This window comes from Odocoileus virginianus, chromosome 8 (assembly GCF_023699985.2).
Source record: "Odocoileus virginianus isolate 20LAN1187 ecotype Illinois chromosome 8, Ovbor_1.2, whole genome shotgun sequence".
Lineage (NCBI taxonomy): Eukaryota > Metazoa > Chordata > Mammalia > Artiodactyla > Cervidae > Odocoileus > Odocoileus virginianus.
Window position 1 is genome coordinate 53,798,699 of NC_069681.1, and position 21,753 is coordinate 53,820,451.

The window sequence follows — 21,753 nt, forward strand, 5'->3', positions numbered from 1 at the left end:
GAACTACATAGAACAATAAGGAAAGGGTTCATTTTAATTTTCATTCTACCCAAATCAGAATGAAAGGTTAGATTTTTTTTTTTTTTTTTGGTCCCTGTAGGAGGAACAAGTGAAAGTGAGCCCATGCTAAGCCATACAGTCAGGAAGCATCTTCGGAAAACTAGACTTGAATTACTCCACAAAGAATATGAGGTAAATACTAAGTAAAATGTTAAATGATGACAGCATTGAATTCTAGGTAAAACTGAGCTGTCAATCTGGACTTCTTAGAGTAAGTATCCAATGAAATCTCATGTTAAATGCCAGTTTAAAAATATCTTATTTGATGAATTCTTTTTTCCTTTCCTGTTTCAAATATGGAAACTTTTTCTTGCTTTTAATTTTAAATTTGTCCTCAACAGAAACATCATTTTTTTTTTGTATATTTTATTTTATTTTCCATTTATTTTTATTAGTTGGAGGTTAATTACTTTACAATATTGTAGTGGGTTTTGTCATACATTGACATGAATCAGTCATGGATTTACATGTATTCCCCATCCCGATCCCCCCTCCCACCTCCCTCTGCACCCGATCCGTCTGGGTCTTCCCAGTGCACCAGGCCCGAGCACTTGTCTCATGCATCCAACCTGGGCTGGTGATCTGTTTCACCCTAGATAATATACATGTTTTGATGCTGTTCTCTCGAGACATCCCACCCTCGCCTTCTCCCACAGAGTCCAAAAGTCTGTTCTGTACATCTGTGTCTCTTCTGTTTTGCATATAGAGTTATCATTACCATCTTTCTAAATTCCATATATATGTGAGAAACATCATTTTTTAAGTTGCTCCATCAAGAAGTTGGGAGATAAAGGAAACTCTCATGTAGAAGTCATCAGTCTTCCAACCCCAAGAGGTGTTATGAATGCAAACAAGTACTATAACCTTCATTCTGTATTTGTTTCTACTTGTAAATTCACTGCTAATTATAAGTCTGATAAGTTCTGGTAAAGAAAATATACTTATGTCAGCTTCCGACAAAGAGATTTTGGTTTGAGATATGCTATTGCTTAATTCTTTTTTTTTTTTTTTTTTTGGCATGTTTTAAAAAACATTTTTTAAATGGCCCAGGTTCTCACCTCTTGCATTCTCAGTCTGAACTGAGCAGCCTGTCAACTTTTTTTTTGTAAATTCACAAAGCTTTGGAAGGAAAAGCAATAAATTATTATTTTCAAATGGAAAAAAAAAAAGGAAGACCCAGAGGGATCGGGTGGAGAGGGAGGTGGGAGGGGGGACTGGGATGGGGAATACATGTAAATCCATGGCTAATTCATTTCAATGTATGACAAAAACTACTGTAATGATGTAAAGTAATTAGCCTCCAACTAATAAAAATAAATGGAAAAAAAAATAAATAAAAAAATAAAAAAAAAATAAATGTTTGTTGAATTTTTAAAACATGTTTAAAATAATTAGGGTGTATATTTAAGGTGTACAACATGTTTTGATATACATATACGTGTTGAAGTGATGACTTCAGTCAAACTAATTAGCATAGCCATCTCCTCACATAGTTACTGTGTGTTCGGGAGGGGGGTACTGGTGAGGGCACCTGAAATCTACTCATTAGTGTCCAGTAGATGTACAATATTATTACCTATAGTCATCATTGCTATATAGTAGGTCTCTAGACTGTCTCTAGCTGCAACTCTGTACCCCTTGAACCATCTCCCTATTTCTCCCACCTCCCCATTTCCCCCACCTTCTATGCTTGGTAACCACTGTTTAAATCTGTTTTTATGTGTTTGACTCTCTTAGATTCCACATGTATGTGAGATCATGCAGTTGTTTTCTGCATATGATTTGACATGCAGATAATTTGACATGGTGATGGAATTTTTTCTAAATTAGCTTCACGCTAATGGATATACATACTTTTGAATAAACATTAAGTCCAGTTGTCATTTTATATTGACTAAATGGGGGATAATATTGCTCTCTTCCTTTGACACAAAATATCTTTAAATTACACTACGTAATTGGAAACCAGATCAGCTGCTTCAAAAATTTTTGAAATAGGGCATAGATAAATGACTGAATAAATGTTCATTCATATGTGTTTTCTTGTTTATACTTATTTATTCATTAATTTATTCAAACAAGTAAAGCCCTTTTCTCATTTTATGATGCCATTTAACTCAAAACATTGTAATTTAAAATAGTAAATAATTCTGTGTTAACTCTAAAATGTATTCTTATTCATGTAATGAATATTTATCACACTAGATACTAATCAAATTAATGGTTTAGGAGATTGCTGAAATGTTGAAGTTTATTTTCTGAGAACGGAATTCCTAACAATTTTAGTTTAAGGTTAAATATCCATTATAGATGAATAAATGGTATCACAGAAGAGAGTTATAGCCCCAAATGTTTTGTTGCTGGATTCACGGTGGTTCTACATGGGAAAACTAATATTTGAAATAGTCACAGTAGTAGTTTAAGAGCTAGAATGTAGAAGAGTTCAAAATTACAGGTATTATTCTGACATGGAAAGTGAAAGGACATGGTATATAGTTTTACTTCTATATGAAGCAAAAGAGAGACATCAGCCAAAACTGCAGATTTCCTTGATCAAAATGGTATTTTTAAATGCCCCTTAGTAAAGGAATTAAACATACCTCAGAATTTTCTTCTGAGTAATCTACTTCCTTGTTGAATTCATGTGACTTTTCATATTTTCTGAATATTTAAAATGGAATTAAAGATTTGATATTTTCATTTTTTTAATCATGAACGATCATTGAATTAAAAGCAATAGAGATGCCAATTTTTATCAGTCAGAATACATTTTGAGAATTTCAGCTGTATGTGACTTTCTGTCTACAGAGTTATTCTGATGCATAAAGAATCTGTGTATCTATCTACAGGATTTTGAATGTAAATTTTACAAACACGTTGACTTCCGTCTAGCATGGGTATGTGTTTAGTGTCTGTGTCTACCTGATGGCTGTGCAATGCTTTTTCAGGATGAAATAGACTGTCTGCAGAAAGAGGTAGATGAACTTAAGAGTAAAAATCTCAGCTTGGAATCACAGATCAAGACTATCCTGGATCCTTTAACCTTGATGCAGGGCAACCAAAATGAAGATAAACTTCCAGTTGCAGATAATCCAAGTAAAATTGACCCAGAAACTGTAGCAGAGTGGAAGAAAAAGCTTAGAACAGCTAACGAAATCTATGAAAAAGTGAAAGATGATGTGGATAAGCTAAAAGAGGTAAGTTGTGTTTAAAATTCTGTAGTATTTTAAGTACCTTCAAAAGAATAAGTAGCCATACTATTTTGAGTCATCCTTTAGATGATTTGGGGAGAAGGGACAAATCCCTGGATGAGCATTTATAAGCAATAAGAAAACTTTTTCTCCTAAAATCTTAAATAGCTGCCAAGAAATATCAGGTGGTCCCATTTGTGACTATAATTGGAGACTTTGTAGTGCCTCTGTATGAATTTACATCTTCTTGTGGAAGAACGACATCAGTTTAAAGGTTGTGTTTTTGTTTCCCCTCTTTGTGATTTGGCTTCCTTTTTTTAAAAAGCTTATGTCAGTAACTGCCATGTATGCATACAGACAGACCTGTCCGTTTCCCTACCTATAAAATGAAAGGTTTGGACCATCTTTTTTCTAGCACTCCCTTTCTCTGATGTTTTAATATTGTAAATAGTTAAAGACTTACTAATTCCAAGAGAACTGTGAGTGATGGCTTTAGACTACTCCATGTAAAAGAATATTGTGGCTGAGAGGCAGTTTAATTTTTTCAGTTATTCTTCATCCAGGCAAGAAGATGGAGAAAGCATAGGTGAAAAGGGCAAACCTCTAGGATTTTCCAGTCTAGGAAAGGAGATGAATTCCATGGCATCAGCGTTAGAGGTAATGAAGTGATGAAGAGCTGTACTGGCCAGAGGGACTAGCCTTTTTGTCTTGGCTTCAGGTTTATCCACAGTGGAGGCCTCTTGCACTGAACAGAGATGGGTTTGTGGTATCCAGGTTCACAGCCCCCTATTCAGCCTACCCGCATTCTCTTAAAATACTTTGCTGAACCACTGCATTGCACCTCCTGAAATCATTAATGCTCGACATGATGTTTTAGAGGTGTGCTGCCACATCCCGGCTCTCTGGTCCTCAGTGAGATTAAGAAGCAGAGAATTATCTACAACTTAGTGTGAATATTCTAAGTCAAATTGCATACCCACATATAAAATAAATGCCATTTGGGCTCAGAGAAGGTCAAGATGAGAGAAAGTTGGGAACATAGTGCTTTCAGAGAAAAAAGAAACTGTGGATGTAATTGCGCTGAGTTTGCTACAAGTCTAGGGGAAGCGTATTGTTCTCTGGTTTATAGTGGCCTCCATTTCTGTGTGTGTTTGAGAAGGGAAGAGGACATGAAAAGGAAAGCTAGCTGAGAAGTCACAGTGTTATCAATCAGCCGTGTCCTCATCAACTTTCCTTCTTGAGCTATCAGTAATTTCTGTATGGCCTCTTATATTATTCAATTTCACTAAAATATTTGGCAATAAATGCTTCTTAGAGCATGAAGATATGTATGAAAACTCTACTCTGAGCTTATAAGAGTGGTATAAGGAAAAAAAAAGAGTGGTATAAGGGATGTATGTAAAAGAAAAATACATAAGATAAGATCATGTGTTAAATTTGATACCAAAAGCTACCTTGAGACCTCACAATTATTTGGGATACTTGAAAAGCCCATTTTGGATACCTAGTGGAGGAATTAGGTAGAACTAGGCAATACACTGGAACATAAACTAAAAAAACATGGACTACAGAGGCAAAACTAAAGTACAAAATAATAGCATACTATAAAACAAATATAGGAATATAGGAATTCTGAAGATTCAGAATAAAGGACTACCTAGATTGAGTGAAATGAACTTTTTCCCTCATGTTTCCAAGACAGTGAGTTTTGAACCACTATGAAGCCAATGTTGAGATTGCAAAGTATAATAGTTAGCTGAAGTCTTTATTACTCTTTTAGGTGCAACAAATAGGCAGAACTCTCCCCTTTGTAACTTTACCCATCCAGTTCTCCTGAACTTGAAAATATCTCTGATAATTGAGGGTTAGCCAGCCTATAAAGAGCATCTAGAAAGCTTCAGGACTGGTGAGAGACCTTGTCAAGGGGGATAGGGAAAAGAAATCAAATGAGGTTCTAATTTAAGCTTGTCATTCATCATCAAAAAGCATTCACTAAGTGCCTCCTCTTACAGTGCTACGCTTGAGGGCTTAATTCATTGTGTGTGTGTGTGTGTGTGTGTGTGTGTGTGTGTGTGTGTGTGTGTATGAGGAAGTATATTACCTTTCCTGTGTCTTCAGAGGGGCAGTAATGGTGTTTATCAGTCACTTAAAGAATTAACTCTCCACACTCCTGGTTGGTTTGCATCCATGAAGATAAGCAGGTACTCAGAATCCAAAAGGAACCTGGATACATTTCAGAGAGTTAAGCTTGGTATTCAAAAGAGTGTCCTCTGTCCTGCTTCTCTTGTCACCCTCTTGGGGCATTTGTGTGTGGATGGGCAAGTAACATAGTCAAAAATTCTAGAAATTATTGGTCAGATTTTTTAAATCTGTTTTCAGATTTCCTTAGTTTAAACCTTTTTGTTGACAGTTGTTCTGACACATTGAATGTTAATAGTGAGACAATGAATTTCTCTTGCTAGGTTAGTGAGATTGTTTCCTAGCCTAGGGAGTCTTATTTTTTGTTGGAATTCAGAAACACAATGACTAGCAGATTTAAAAGAAGTCACTTTTAAGAAGATTCTACAATAGACACTCTACTTTTGGGGCTGCCCAGGATCAATATTGAGCCTCTAGATTTTCTAGCAATAAATATTTTGTCAGGCAGTTTTTAGGTATCATGCAACTCAAAAAAGGAAATCATACTTGGGATTAAAAAAAAAAAATCAAAAGAGAATCCATACAATTTATTAGAAAATATTGATCCAAGAAGTTGTGAGCCAGAGCATTTGGGAAAGCCATTTTGAAGAAAATAGGCAAGTAGTTTAACAATATTAGATATGTTATCACTAAAAACTTTTTAAATAGCAACCAAAAATCAGTCTCATAGTGCAAGATACTTAACCATTAGTTTTGTGAATAATTGCTTATGGTATATTGTTACCATGCTTAGAGTATTCAGTTATGTGAAAAAGGAAAAAAAAAAATGTCGTTAGTTTAGTCCCATAACAACTCTAAGCTAACTAACATAGCTCTGTTTATTTCCCTGGATAGAAGATTTGCAAAGTGCTTGGGGAATTTGGATTAAAAATGTGTGATCATGTTCAGTTTCCCAAGTCATTCCCAATGGTGATTTTAAGTTTCTAAAGACATGCTCTTAGTATTCAGTTTTCTCATACTGTTGCTCTAAAAAATACAGATGGCTCATGTCATAATTTTTACACATTTGTTTTTAACTTGTGCTTAATTATTTTCAACACTTTTTTTTTTAAGGCAAATAAAAAATTGAAATTGGAAAATAGTGGCCTGGTGAGGGAGAATTTACGACTGAAAGCTGAAGTTGATAACAGATCACCTCAGAAGTATGTATTTTGCTCAAAGAGCAATGTTTCAGGTTATGTCAATGTTTTAGAATAAGCTGCTGTTACATTATGTTTTTCACTGGATTCTTTGTTGAAACATGTAAGTTTAAATAGAATGTCTTACTTGTAAATGTCAAGTGTATATTTAGGTTATTGGTAAAATCTTAGTGAGGGGTTAACGCTAGTGTCAGAAGAAAGGATTTCCTTCTTATCCTTTTCCTTTACCTAATTACCAAGAGGTTTGTTTTAGGTGACCTAAGACTGGTGAGCTTCCACTTGGTTTTACATATAACTGTTTAATGTTCCTAACAAAGAGTAGGGAGACTAACATGATGCCTTTTGGATATTTTTTGAAATAATCTTAATGATAGTTAAAATTCATCCATTGTTTTGTGTTTACCAGGTACAACAATCTGTGATATAGAACTACTACTATTCTCCATTTACAGATGATTAAATGGAGGTATAGAGATCAAATTAATATTTCTAAATCTTCACAGCTAGTAAGTGGTGGAAATAGTATTCAAACCCAGGTAGTCTAGCCCCAGAGCTGTGATCTGTTACATTACACTGAAAGCTGTTACACTACTCATCACTCTAAAAAGCCTATCTGAAAGAGAATTTAAGGCTTCATTTGTTGAATTTTGTACTGATTTGAACTGTACAATTAAATGAATTCTTTTATAATGGGGATATTTTCACTCCATTCCAAAAGATACGAGATTGCAACATATTGAACAGTTAGTTTAAAATGCTAAGAAACAGTTGAGAATTAAGACTTGAAGATTAAGAAAACATGAGAGAGAGCACTTGAGGTTGTTACTCTTCTAGGGGAAAAAAAAAAAGACAAGTGAAAAGAAAATGTGGCCCCCACCCCTCTGAGGAGTGGCATATCAGAACTCCACACTTTCTTCCTGTCCAGCCATTTTCTCCTTGTGGAAAAAGACAAGAAAGGCATAAACAAACAATGGAAATTTATCCTACCAGAGGTAGTTCTCTGCTTGTCATTTGAAAAGGAGAAAATATTGCCCTCAGTAAAACCAACTGTGGTGTCAGGAAATGGTAGAAGTAAACCATAATTCCTCAAAGCAGAGATAACTAGCCAATAGAGAAAGAAGCATAGCTTTTACTTTTAAATAGTTCCTTCCCCTGTGCTCTCCAGCCTCATTTTTCTTTTCACTTCAGATAATGTCCTACTTTGATGAATTAGTGAAATAAGTTTAGGAAGTGTTGCCATTAATATATGGTGGTTTGAATCTCTGCTCTTCTTATTTATTGGCAGCTCGCCTTGCCAGTCATAATAATGTTTGTCCATTAGCCATTTCCCACAGCAGGCTGAATGGAACTAAAGCCATTTTGTTCGTAGCTTTTATTTCTTGAAAAGTTGCCCACCAGATTTCAGATTTAGCACTAGCCACCAGGATGTTTTGTTTTTAAATATCCTTGATTCCTACCTGATAAACAACTGAAGAATCTCACCTAAAGAAACCTCACCTCTGTCAGTTCTCACAAGCAGTTACACTTCTGAATCTCATATAACTTTGGGATTCGCTGTTTTAGCTTCCATTGCTTCCCTTCAGGGGAAGGGAACAGGTTCACTTAAAAAACGATTTGAACTGACCCCTGTTCCAGATCAATTTGCAATGCATTGAGGTATTAGAAGCATGGCATTTGATTTATAGCCTTGTTTACCTCTGCATCACCAAACCCTAGTGGGAGTCAGAGAGAAGCTGACCACAGCTGAAAATATCCAGATCTGGTTCACTTGAGGAACACTCTTATTTGTATTGAAAACAATATGAAATTTCGAGAGTTTAAAAGTAAATGCAAGCAAACAGAAGCCATCCATTCCATTTCATTTCCTTGATTAGGCAGTGCCTTGACCAATTACTTTTCTCCTCTACTTGGTTAGTTGTCAAGGTGTACTTTTTATATACGTGGCCTGAGTGTCTAATGTAGCTTTCAGGTTGTTCAGACATACTCTATGAATCAGGCAGAAGAGAGCTTTTAGATACTAGAGAGGGAAAAAAATTAGGAAGGTGTATTTGTTAGCTGGGCTGCCATAACAAATACTATAGACAGGGTGGCTTAAACATTGGATATTTATTTGCTTATAGTTCTGGAAGCTAGAAATCCCAGGTCAAGGTTCAGCAGTTTGGGTTTCTGACAAGGGGTCTCTTTTAGACTTGCAGTCAGCCACCTTCTCACTATGTCTTTGCACGTCAGAGAGAGAGTGTGTACTCTGGTCTCTCTTCTTATGAGGACACCAGTCCTGTTGGATTAAGGCCTCCTGTCTATGGTCTCATTTAACTTTAATTACTTCCTAAAGACCCTGTCTCTAAATATAGTCATACTGAGGGTTAGGGCTTCAAAAATGAATTTGGTGGGGGAGTGGGGGAAGAATGGGAACACAATTCAGTCCATAGCAGAAGGTATTTCTTTTAAGGACTTGCGTGTGTGCTCTGTTGCTTAGTTGTGTCCAATTCTCTGCGACCCCATGAACTGTAGCCCACCAGGCTCCTGTCTATGGGGATTCTCAGGCAAGAATACTGGAGCAGGTTGCCATTTCCTCCTACAGGGGATCTTCCTGACCCAGGGATCGAACCTGCATCTCCATGTCTCCTGCATTGGCAGACAGGTTCTTTATCACTATGCCACCTGAGAAGCCCCCCTTTTAGCACAGTCGAGCAAATATCATGCTGTTGCCCCAAAACTAGACTACAATCCAGTGTGAACAAAGGGGACTTAGACATTTACATTGATTTCAAGTAAATAGTATTGTATAAAAGTAATGTATTTTATAATTTTTAAAAACAGTGGTATAATCTTTAAAATGAAATCTGGATTATCATTTATCTCCGCTGCTATTGTTTTTCTAGTCTAACTTTTACCCTCCATTATATTCAATCTCAATGTGTACCTGGATATTTTTCCTTTTTCAACTTTAGCTTGGAAACCCTTTTGTGCAGTGTGGCAGCTATCGCACTAAGCATACTCTTCTGGATTTCAATAATATCCATTCTGTTCTTTGTCAAAACTTCATTGTCCTGATAGCTAAACTGGTGGTCCAGAAAAATGCAGTTTTTTTCCTTGACTTGATGTAGCCACTTCCTGAGTTAGTCTCTCTCTTCTAATTTGTTTTACCTGAATAAAACCATCTGCCTGCCCTTTCGGTTTTCTCTAACATGGACTTCTAAGACTTATTTGATATTCAGAACTCAAGAGGTGGTGATAGTGTCCTTTAGTTTGCAAGACTGGTATATGAAGAAAAACCATTCTTCCAGCCAGCCCAGAAATACTGAACATGTATTTACTTGACAGTATCCTAGATGCTTTGAACTGTGCAAAATACTGTTTCTGTACTTTCCCTTTTTAACACATAATCACAATTACTAATAATTAGTGTTTTGTGTATTTATTTCAGTGAATATTAAAGTTTTGTGTAATTATTCCAGTGAATTCAACCAGTGAATTCAGAATATTCATTTGAAGGACTGAAGCTGAAGCTCTAATACTTTGGCCATCTGATATGAAGAGCCGACTCATTAGAAAAGACCCTGATGCTGGGAAAGATCTGAGGGCAGGAGGAGAAGGGAGTGACAGAGGATGAGATGGTTAGATAGCATCCCCAACTCAATGGACAGGAATCTGAGCAAACTCAAGGAGATAGTAAAGGATGAGGAAGCCTGGAATGCTGCAGTCCATCGGGTCGCAAAGAGTCAAACATGACTTAGTGACTGAACAACAACAACTATTACTTATTACATATTTTTCTGAGTGAGGACTATAGTTTTATTCACTATTATAGCCATGCATTTTATAGAGTTCTGCTCCTAGTATATATATCTGTTGAGTAAATGAATAAAAACGTAGCTCCTGAGAGAATTCCCCTTCCATTTTGCCAAAGATTTAATGAAGAAATTGAGTAATTTTTCCTGTTCCTCTTCTCCATCTCCCATTTAATGGGGGATCCCAAGAGTGTCACACCTCCACATAGTAAGAAACAAAAATAAGAAGCTGAAGGAAGGTAGAACTGCGTTTCTCCTATTCCTAAACTGTGCCTAGAAGTGTGGATATATTTGTCCTTGATAGAGTTAGGAGTTCCTTAGTGATTTTTTAGCTTCAAATGTTATGAAGCTTATTAATGACTTGGAAAGCATTTGAAAGTATGATGCCCTCTCTCCAAGGTCACTCTGTTCCCTTGTGCCATTCTTTTTGCTCTAGTCTCACTGGGCAGAGTTTGTGCCATGTTGCCACCTATTTTGAGGCTTAAACAAAGCAGCTGGCTTACGCCCTTAGCTTCTAACTTATGTTAATAGTGTAGGGTATGAAATATACATGTACATATATAAAATTTTGTATACATAGAATTCCATAGGTCATTTAAATCAAACTTGGTTATAATTGGATTAATAATGGCTTTCCTTTCTATAAGTATGTATTCGGTAATGTTATTGTATCTTTAGTGAGATCTGTGGGTTTGATAGTGTTTCCCTGCAAGCATCATTTTTACTGCCCAGCAACCCTAAGACTTATCATTATGGATCCATTTTTACCCATGCCTCAGCAACTTCTGGAGGAAGATGAATGCTCCAGATACTCCTGGGTGGTGATCAGTATTCTATTAGGACATGAAAAGAAGTGTTCTGAGTAGGACAGAATAGACTTCATAAATCATAAGCTGTATGTTCTTCCCCTCTTGCTGTGTTTGTGTTCCTTGAGCCATCGCATCAGCTCCCATGGCTTTAATAATCATTTTCTTAATATGTCAGCGATTGCAAAATAAAATCTAAATCATTGGCCTTGCCTTTTCTCCTAAACTGTAGATTCATGTTTCCATCTGTCTATTTTATACTTTCACTCAAGATCCTATACCTTAAATTCACTGCGAAGCACAAGAGTTAAATAAATGCCTAATTCTGGAGACAGACTACCTGGTTTCAAGTTTCCCTTCTTCCACTCTCTCCTTCCCCTACCCAGTTCAATTTTCACTATACTCAAAATGGTTTTTTTTCAAGTGTAAATCACGCTATTAAATCTCTTATCTGAAACTGTCCAGTGTTTTCCTAAAATACAATCCGGACACTTTACCCTCTAGTCACGATGCTTGCCTGTTCCATCTCATTCCTGTAGCTTATCCTGCTCTAGCCATACTGGCTGCCTTCTGTTTCTAAAACATGCTAGAATTTTTCCCTCTCCTGGAATGTACACATCTTTATATGGCTGTCTCCTATTATCAGATTCAGAGAGGCTTTTCCTGATCATTCCATCTAAAGCAGTCCTCTGAAGTTGTCCGTATGACCTTTCTCTTGTGGAGTTTAGAATGGAGAAGACAGAACAAGAGGTCAAGCAACTAAACAAACACGGTAATTTCAGACAGTAATAAGGGCTAAGAAGACAGGTAATACTGTAACATTGGTTGTGCATTAACTATGGGCTCGGTTATAAGTACATCTCAAGTTTTATAACTCATTTAACCTCACCACCACCTATTAGATAGGTACTACTACTAGCACCATTTCACAAGATAAACACTGAAGTACAGAAAGTTTAAATATCTTCCCCCAAATCACAGTGCTAGAAGGTAGACAAAGCCAGAGTTCAGCTCTAGAGAGTCTGACTCCAGAGTCTGTGCTAATAATCATATGCTGTATTGCTTCACCATGCCATGATTTTATCACTGCAGTTAAGACTGAGTCAGGAAGTGGAAGGTGCAGAAGCAGAGGGCCGCTTCCTTCGTAGCTTCCCTCCCTCCTTCTCTCCCTTCGTTCCTTCCCTTTCTTTAACATTTAACGGTGGCTTTATGAGGTGAATGCTTGAAAATATTCAACATGAAATTTAATTTACTCCACACTAATGTTTGCAAATACATTGTTAGCAATTGTTAAATATTTCAAATCAACTAACTTGAAGTACAGAAGGCTTGTTTTCAAATAACTCTTCTGAGGTGACATGAAATCTGAATGAAGCCTATATGACTTGATTCTAGCCTTGCTGCCCATCTCCTTCACTTGCAAAACCTCAGTACCTGAAAGGCACCTGATACATACCTATTGAGTAATTAAATAAATAGATAAATAACATTTGATAAATTACTTGACCTGTTGGGGCCATTACTTTCTTTATGTAAAATGCGTATAATGTACCACTTTGAAGATGTCCTTGGCACACCAGTTCTACCGGAACTGGTAGAGGTTTGTGTCTAAATAACTGGATCTGTTATCCATCCCACACTAGAGACTGTTTATCCTCTCGCTTTGTTTCTGTCCTCGTTAATGGCTCTACTACTTATCTGGTTGCCCGAGATAAAAACCTCAGTCTTTCTTTCCTGTGTTTTCCACCACTTCTTCTCATCCCATTCCTTATTGTCCAGTATATTCTATCCTATCCATTAAATTCCTATGTAATGACTCTTCTTCTTGTTCCCACTAGTTTCGATCCACATGGTTTTGTGTTTAGCCAATTTTAATAGCCCTCTGACTCATTGCTCTTGTCCTGTCACAGCTCTGGAACATGTGCTGTATGTTGCCTGAATTCTAGAATATAAATTTGATCGTCTCACTCTTTTTGATAACCTTGGGCGATTTCCCATTGTTCACAAATTGAAGGCCGGATTTCTTAGTATAGTACATGAGCCTCTTTACTAATAGGACTTTAGCTTAGCCTTCTTAGCCTCTCCTCAGCCTTCTTCTTCTTGTACGCTGCTGTAGCTATGATGAATTTCTCACTGGGCCTGGATTTGCATGTGGTGACATGTACCTTTGCTCATGTCTTTTCCTTTGCCCCTGGTCCTCTCCATTAGCCTTTCATTTTTTATTCAGGTTGATTAATCCCTACTCATCCTTTGAGACTGAGCCCAGTTGTCATTTTGTCTATAAGGCTCTCTTAAGATCTCCTGTTGTCCTTTGATTGTATTGTTTTAAGGATTATGCTGTATACTGATCATTTCCATGACTGTCATGCTCAGTTAATCTTCCAACTCCTTGGAATTAAGACTTCTTTTTTGGCCATGTCACATGGCTTGCAGGAAGTTAGTTCCCTGGCCAGGGATGGAATCCATGCCCCTGCGATAGAAGTGCAGAGTTCTAACCACTGGACTGCCAGGGAATTCCCAAGACTTTTTTTGTGTGTGTGATGAACTGAGTGTGTATCTATATAAAGTGTGTATGTGTATTTTTCCTCTGGGACATAGCAAAAGGACATAGCATTCTCACACTCTTAATGCTTTCCACTGCTGCTTGGAGGGAACGGCCGAGGGAATTAAGACTTGAGCTTTCTTGAAGCTTAAGGTATATAGGGTTTAAGAAGGCAGAGTGGGATTCCCAGCATTCTCCAAATGAGGAGAGCAGAGGGATTTCCTGAAGTCTTCCAAAATTGCCCTAGAGACTGAGAGTTTGAAAGAGGAAGAGAGGAGACAGTGTCAGGGCTTGTGTTTTGAGTCTGAGTCTCCTCTTGGACAGGTTTTCCTGCCCTTACCTGTCTCCATGCTGACTGTGAGCTGTGCCCCTTCCTAGTTCACAGGTCTAAACACTTCCTCAGCTGTGTCTCAAGACATACCACCAGTACCGTGCCTGGCTTCAGCGTCCTCAGCAACATCTCTGCTCTTGCTGGCCTCGGCTGTTCTCTCTTCCTGACCTTTTCTGGCCTTTTTTGTTTCTCATGATTCTGCTCTGACAAACACAATGATTCCTGGTATTTGACCCCAGCCTGATCCGCTGACTGATTCTGCTATGCCCCTTGGTTTTCCCGGAAGGGGAACTTGTAGGCTGTCAGGGGAGCCTGATGATACCCTGGGGCCAGGCTGTGACAGCCGGGTGTGCTCAGGCCCCTCAGCCGCCTGAGGGGCCCTTCTCTGGATATTCAGCTAATTGGGGGTGGACAGTTACTGCAGTTTCTGTCCCCTTGTCTTTATTGTATTGATAAGATATTTTAGGAGCCTGCAGTGCATGCTAATGACTAAGCGGTAAGGTTGTCAGAAAGATTAGGAGCTGCTTGAGAACAAGGATAATGTCCTTTTGTTTTCTTCCTCCTCGCCCCTCAGCATATATTAGTCTTCAGTAACTGTCATCTGAGTAATAATTACAGAGTGGCTGGATCACAGTTTTTTGTTTTATTTTGTTTCATATTGTTCCTCATGCTGAGAGAGAGAGATTGATTTAACTGTAGTGACAAATGTATAGATCGTATTAGTCCAGAGATTTTTAAGTATGCTTTTTTCCCCCAACCGCAGTTGTATTCTTTTATACTATTGAGATTTTATTGTTGTTAAGGTTAGTATACTTTGGGGAAAGGTATGAAATCCTTTATTCCTCTGAGGACTGTAAAAAGATATGAAATAGCATGTCTCAACATTCTCTCCTTCCATGAAAGATTAGGATTGCCATTTATGTCATGTCAACTTCAAGGCTGCTCTTAGAAGATAGAAAATTAGGGCATTCCTGTATGGAACTGAAATATATTTATCAAATAGAATGGAATTTATTTCATAGTAACTTATTCCTTTTCAATTTACATATAGTGCCCAACACTTGAATGTTCTCTATTAAGAATTTCTAGGTAGAATTGAAATGGCAGATGCATGATTAGTTTAATAAAATAAACATACACAAAAAAGCTTTCTTTAAAGTCATGTTAGTAGTATGAGCTATTATTTTTAACTTCAGTTCTGTGTTTGAAAACTTGCAAATCCAGACACTGCCTTTATTTTTTGAGAGGTGGAAGAAAAAGGAATGGCTGCAATGGCTGACCTTTGTCTTTAGGGAGAAACTGTGGCTTTTTTTTTTTTAATTCTTGCAAATATTGGAGCACATTCTGTTTTGGGATAAAACTTAAGAGGCAGTATAGCATAGCTTATGTTTTTTATTCCTATTAGACCCTTAGGTAAGTAAGTACTATGTGATGTTTAGATCCTAAAATTTTTGCATTTAAAATTTTCCTCATTTCATCGGTAGCTTTGTTTCTTTGTAGTTGAAAATGCCTGCTGATTGTGCATGAGGTAGACAAGATCAGGTATGTTTTTTATACACAGAACAATTAAAGATGGAGCTTCCAGTTTATGCTTCTAGTTCAGATTTAGTTTACATATCTGTGGTTAAAATAGTCACCCTTTTTGGGTTGGCATTTGCCAGGTTGATCTGTGCTACAGTTTCCAGGAAGGCCATTTTAATAAATGATCTTTGGCAGCTTGAAAATTTCTCTTGAACTTATGTCTAGAACATGATAGATATTTGATAAATGTTTATTGGCTTTGTGCAGACATATCTAAATGTCTTCCTACATCTTGTTATTTCCTCTCCATATTTCTATTAGCAAATGTATGTATTAATAAATATTACAACAGTGTTAGACTTGGCACTCAGTAGACATGCTAGCATTTTTACTACATCATAGTATAAATAGGTGCTGATATTATTTAAGCAGGGATCTCACGTTCAGGCATCTCATCGTTTCATACATGGTATGTGGACTTGGACAGACTTGGCTTCCTACTGCTTCCTTTCTGTATAACCTGGGACAAGAGACAAGTGCTTTAAATGTCTCATTTTTTTCATCCTTAGAATAAGAAACATAGATCATGCTTCATAAAGGTGACATGACAATATATATCAAGTATATAGCAATGTACTTGACACAGGTAAACGTTAGTAAATTGTGACTGCTGCTGTTACTATCACCATCATTGTCATTAGTCGTCACACTACTGTAGATTCACCTGTTATACTTTTGGTAATTTCCATCCCCAGAGTTCACTTTTACTTATTTATTTGGACGTTGGGCCAGGGAATAGAAACATTGTTTTGGGTCCTCAGGAGGAAAGTTTATTTCCAGTTCTCTCTCAGTAGGCTTCATATGGCTTAGAAATGGACTCAACTATTGTGACAGGATTGGCCATAGATAGTAACTTTTATGATTACCACAGTCTCAAGGAATGTAGCATTTTCATAACTGAGTGTTCCATTTTAAACTGAGAAAACTCTCTTGAAGAAACCCTGGCAAGTCATTGGGTTCAGCAGTGGCTGAAAATGTCTAGGGCACTTCCCAAAGCTCTTGTGGTTAAAGACAGAACGCTTTCCCCAGTCCTGCTGTTACACACAGAGAGATGAGAACAGATGCGGGCCACACACAGACAGGTCACTGGGAGCGGGTAAGAGAAAGGCCCCCACCAGCAGATACAGTCTTGAGCTGCCTCAGTGCTGGTCCTCGCTGTATGCTCTCCCGGGAGTACGCCCCTCCCCATCCTCTGCACACATGCGCAGTGCAAAGCACACACTGGGACCTCTGCTCTGCTTCCCACTTATACCCTAAGTCAGGTCCCAAGGAGCTCCAATTACACACTACTCACTTAAGTTGCGTCTAATCAAAAAGAAACTCCAACACTTGGGCCACCTGATGTGAAGAACTGACTCATTGTAAAAGACCCCAATGCTGGGAAAGATTGAAGGCAGGAGGAGAAGGGGACGACAGAGGATGAGATGGTTGGATGGCATCACCGACTCGATGGACTTGAGTTTGAGTAATCTCCGGGAGTTGGTGATGGACAGGGAAGCCTGGTGTGCTGCAGTTCTTGGGGTCACAGAGAGTCAGACACGGTTGAGCGACTGAACTGAACTGAATCAAAGAGAGGCATTTGCAGACTTCAGGGATCTCCAGCTCACATATCATGCATGCTTTATGAGAAAATACTGAGGGAAGGGAGCAATAGGAAGTGTTTTCCCCTGAAGCTCTACCTTTCCTCCATGTTTAACGTGAAGAAGATACTTGCTTGGTATCTCTGCAAGTCAGGAAATGAGAAGGTATGCAACTGCAGCTAGGTAGCCAGGCAGCGCTTCAATAAAATTTGCTCTATGACTGGGTCATTTTTTCTTAGGTATGTGTAATAGTTCTTTAAAAAACAATTATTAAGACTCACTTAAGCTTACTTGGTTTTCCCACATACCAAGCATTACTTTAGTACAGGTAATCCTCACTTTCCATGTTGTACAGAGCCATAAAAATGACCATTCAAACTAAAACCATGCAAAGCATTCTTAATAATCAGTGAGAAAAATCAGATTGATCTATAAACTTTAATAATTTTATCAAAACATTGAGTCTCTATAAATGTATATAAAGATGAAAAAATAGTAAAACTGATTATTTATTTAGTACTTAATATTTATATAGTACAATGAATTATATATAGTACATTAGAAGCACTGAGAATTGGAATGTCATTTCTTTATTGAAAACTTATGGATAATAATTTGAATAGTGCTTGCCTTCTTATAATATAGCTTATAATAATAAAGGCAGCAGTTTTTCTTACACTTCAACAAATTGTCATATTCCTGTTTGTGTAAGTTCACCTTTTCCAGTTCCTCTGGCTTCCCTAGGTTTTCTTAAATAGCAACAGTTTCAGCATTCCTACGGTCAGCTATTCTTCTCTATATTTCCATTTGATTCTAACTTTACTACTAGCATCACCAACTCAATGGACATGAGTTTGAGCAAGTTCCAGGAGTTGGTGATGGACAGGGAAGCCTGATGTGCTGCAGTCCATGGGGTCGCAGAGTTGGACACAACTGAGTAACTCAACTGACTGACTAGTAGCATTAATCACTTTATGATTTCTTTGCTACATCTTATCTTTGTTGGCCAGTTTTGAGTTTCCATTTCTGTAAAAATGTCATGTCACAACACAACTCTATGTTTTATTGTCTGTGTGTGAAGTGGGTAATGTGTGCACAGTCACTTTCAAACTTGGAGAGAAATGACCCAATTGGTCACAGATAGGCTGGATCACAAACGCTGGCCCAGATCCAAAGATTACTTTTATTTTGTTTCACTCTTAGCTCAGGTGCCGAGTTAGGAAAAGATATAAAATCAAAGGTACATGAAGCAGAGGGGCTCACTTCCCCAGAGCCCCTCTTGTTCCTCAAGAAGATGTTTCTGAAATTTGGTGGTCTTGGCAGCCTACTGGGCTTGCTGCATTAATCTGTTTTGTTCAGGCTGCCATGGAGAACTAGAGAGGCAAAGTCAGTCACTCATGTTGCGCAGCTCATTGACGGCTGGCTGCAGAGTTCTCGAGGTCCATTCTTTTCACACCTAGGTCTGGCCTTTACTCTTGCACCACAGTTCCTTCTCCTCGCCCCTTCCACCAGATTCTCTTCCTCTTGTGTGATAAGCTATGAGAAAGTGTGGTCATGGGACTTTTTCATTATTAGAGAGGCCCTTATTCTAGTTTGATACCTCAGAGGTCAAACCAGTAGGACTTTCATTTCCCTTACTTCCAGTAGGGACAGGAACACTCCTGTACCTATGTCGTTTTTTGAACAGGAGAGCCTTCAGCCAGAATGTGTACATCAGTTAACACTGCAAGAGAAAAAAATCCCTGAAACTTCTTAGATTATAGCAAAACATACTTCTGATATCAGATGCGGCTCTCAAACTGCTTTCTGTTTTCTCTGACATAATGAAGCCTTTGGCCATCACTGCTGCTTTGAAAATCAAAGCCTTTGGTCTCTAATGGAATGTTTATAAAAATACTCCATTTTGAAATTTGCTCAGGAAAAGGAAGTATGATAAATGATTTTAGAAATCCCTCTAGCTTGCCTTGGCATTGATTCATTTAATGCTGTGTACTCTGGAAATATCTGGAATTAGAGAATAAGGAAGTATTAAAACCCAAGTTAAATAAGCTCTTATCCTCATTGTTTTCTTCCATGGAAGTATAGCATCAGTTATGCATCTCTAATTGCTATTTGTATATGAGCAAGTAAAGTGTCTTTTGCCAAATTTAATATCAGTATCTAGGGTAAGCCAAAAATGTGTCAGAAGTCTCATGCGTTTTCATTCTCTTCCTAAGGTGAAAGTGGAAAGTTACTCTCAGTGGAGTGTAGAGCAGCACGCCTGTATAAAAAGAGGAGCTCCACTGTGTGTCTCATTCTCTGTTGCTTTCCTTGGTGTCAGTGACAAAAAGGAAATAAACAGTCGGACATATGGAACGTTTAGTTTACTAATATGGTGACTCCTGATACATGTGAAAGAGGCCCAAGGACCTTTGGATTATCCTATGGTGTTGCCTCTGTCTTAATGTAAAGCATTGATGTATCTTGAAGTAAGAAAATAACATTTATTCAAGAAATATTTAATGAGAAACTACTGTGTACCAAGTTGTAGGGAGCTAACCATGATTTCTGCTTTCCTGGAGCTTATGTTCTAATGAGAAAGAGACAGAAAACAGATAAACTACATGGATCAATTAATTTAGTTGATCAGTTCATTGACTTTCACTATATATATCTTTTGGTTTGCCCACCAGCTCAGGGTTCTTATTAGCATGGTAAAAAGGTACTATTCAAAGTATTATGAAGTATTGAAGTAGAACTTTGGAGAATTGAGGGCAGTTACCTTTTAGAAAACAGCAGCTCCGTCAGTGACTCCCCCTGGCTTGTCCCTCTCAGATGTGCTTTGTTGTTGGCCTCTGTTGTTAGTTCTCATGCCACTTTGGCTTTCTCTCCAAAGTAATACAAAAATTACACTTAGGCTATCATTTTGACTTCAACTCAGAACATTTGTTAACTAACTTAAAAAAAAACATCATAATAAAAAATGAGGGGCATCATCAAATATAGCATCATAAAATGATATTATCTCTGAATTTCAGGCTAAAACCTATAATAAGAAGCTGCTAATATTTTGGGAAACATTCCTTGTTTGTCACTACTGAGTCCCCAGGGACATCCTATGGGAATAGCTGACTTACTATCTAGTAACATTATTTGATTTTAAATCAAATAATTATTTAAAATCAAATAATTTTGATTTGATTTGATTCTTTTTCCTCATCTGAGGATCAGTTCAGTTCAGTTGCTCAGTTCTGTCTAATGTGACCCCATGACCCACAGCATTTCAGGCTTCCCTGTCCATCACCAACTCCTGGAGCTTCCTCAAACTCATGTCCATTGAGTCAGTGATGCCATCCAACCATCTTGTACTCTGTCGTCCCCTTCTTCTCCCACCTTCAATTTTTCCTAGCATCAAAGTCTTTTCAAATGAATCAGTTGTTTGCATCAGGTGGCCAAAGTATTGGAGTTTCAGCTTCAGTCCTTCCAGTGAATATTCAGGACTGATTTCCTTTAGGATGGACTGGCTGGATCTCCTTGCTGTCCAAGGGACTTTCAAGAGTATTCTCCAGCACCACAGTTCAAAAGCATCAATTCTTCGGCACTTAGCTTTCTTTATAGTCCAACTCTCACATCCATACATGACTACTGGAAAAACCATAGCTTTGACTAGATGGACCTTTGTTAGCAAAGTTATGTCTCTGCTTTTTAAAATGCTATCTAGGTTGGGCATAACTTTCCTTCCAAGGAGCAAGCGTCTTTTAATTTCATGGCTGCAGTGATTTTGGAGCTCCCAAAAATAAAGTCTGTCACTGGTTCCATTGTTTCCCTGTCTGTTTGCCATGAAGTGATGGGACCGGATGCCATGATCTTAGTTTTCTGAATGTTGAGTTTTAAGCCAACTTTTTTACTTTCCTATTTCACTTTCATCAAGAGGCTCTTTAGTTCTTCACTTTCTGCCGTAAGTGTGGTGTCATCTGCATATCTGAGGTTATTGATATTTCATCTGAGGATAGTTTTATTATAAAAATTGCAGAAATAAAAAGAAGTTTTATCTTGGTAAGCAAATTTAAAGCTGTCACTTTTGCTGTTTGCATTAACTAAACATGCTACACAGTTTTTCTGTTAAAAAATATGTGGGTTTGATTATGCCAGAGTAGTTACAATCAGGAACTCACAGTTTTGTTTTGTTTTTTTAACTCTTTGACTAAGCTGTGCAGGGTCTTTGGACCCTGACCAGGGATTGAACCCACACCTCCTGCATTGAAAGTATAGTCTTAACCACTGGACAACCAGGGAAGTCCCCAAACCCCACATATATTTTTGCTGAATGAACTTAAAGATCTTTATCTACCTTTTAAAATTCTCTTGCAGAAACTGCTGCTCTGTCAAATACCACCTTTACAAACCAAAATTATTTTTCTTTGGCAAAAAAGGAAAACCAGCCATCACTGATTTAACCAAATACTTGTAATTGTAAACTTTATCTTTAAAACAAGGAGGCTAGTTATTGTAGTTGCTTTTATTTTTGTTATACTCATGGTACCTGCTTGATTT

At 37.7% G+C, this 21,753-nt stretch overlaps 1 protein-coding gene across 2 annotated transcripts in view; it reads left to right on the forward strand.

The window, feature by feature from the left end:
* The window catches only part of OBI1 (ORC ubiquitin ligase 1), a 40,399-nt gene that overhangs the window by 14,331 nt on the left and 4,315 nt on the right, over positions 1-21,753 (forward strand). For both annotated transcript variants that reach the window (XM_020891150.2, XM_020891152.2), the window contains exons 3-5: positions 101-192; positions 3,009-3,257; positions 6,504-6,592. In XM_020891150.2, coding sequence (XP_020746809.1) covers positions 101-192; positions 3,009-3,257; positions 6,504-6,592 — 430 coding nt within the window. The remainder of the gene's footprint in view (positions 1-100; positions 193-3,008; positions 3,258-6,503; positions 6,593-21,753) is intronic.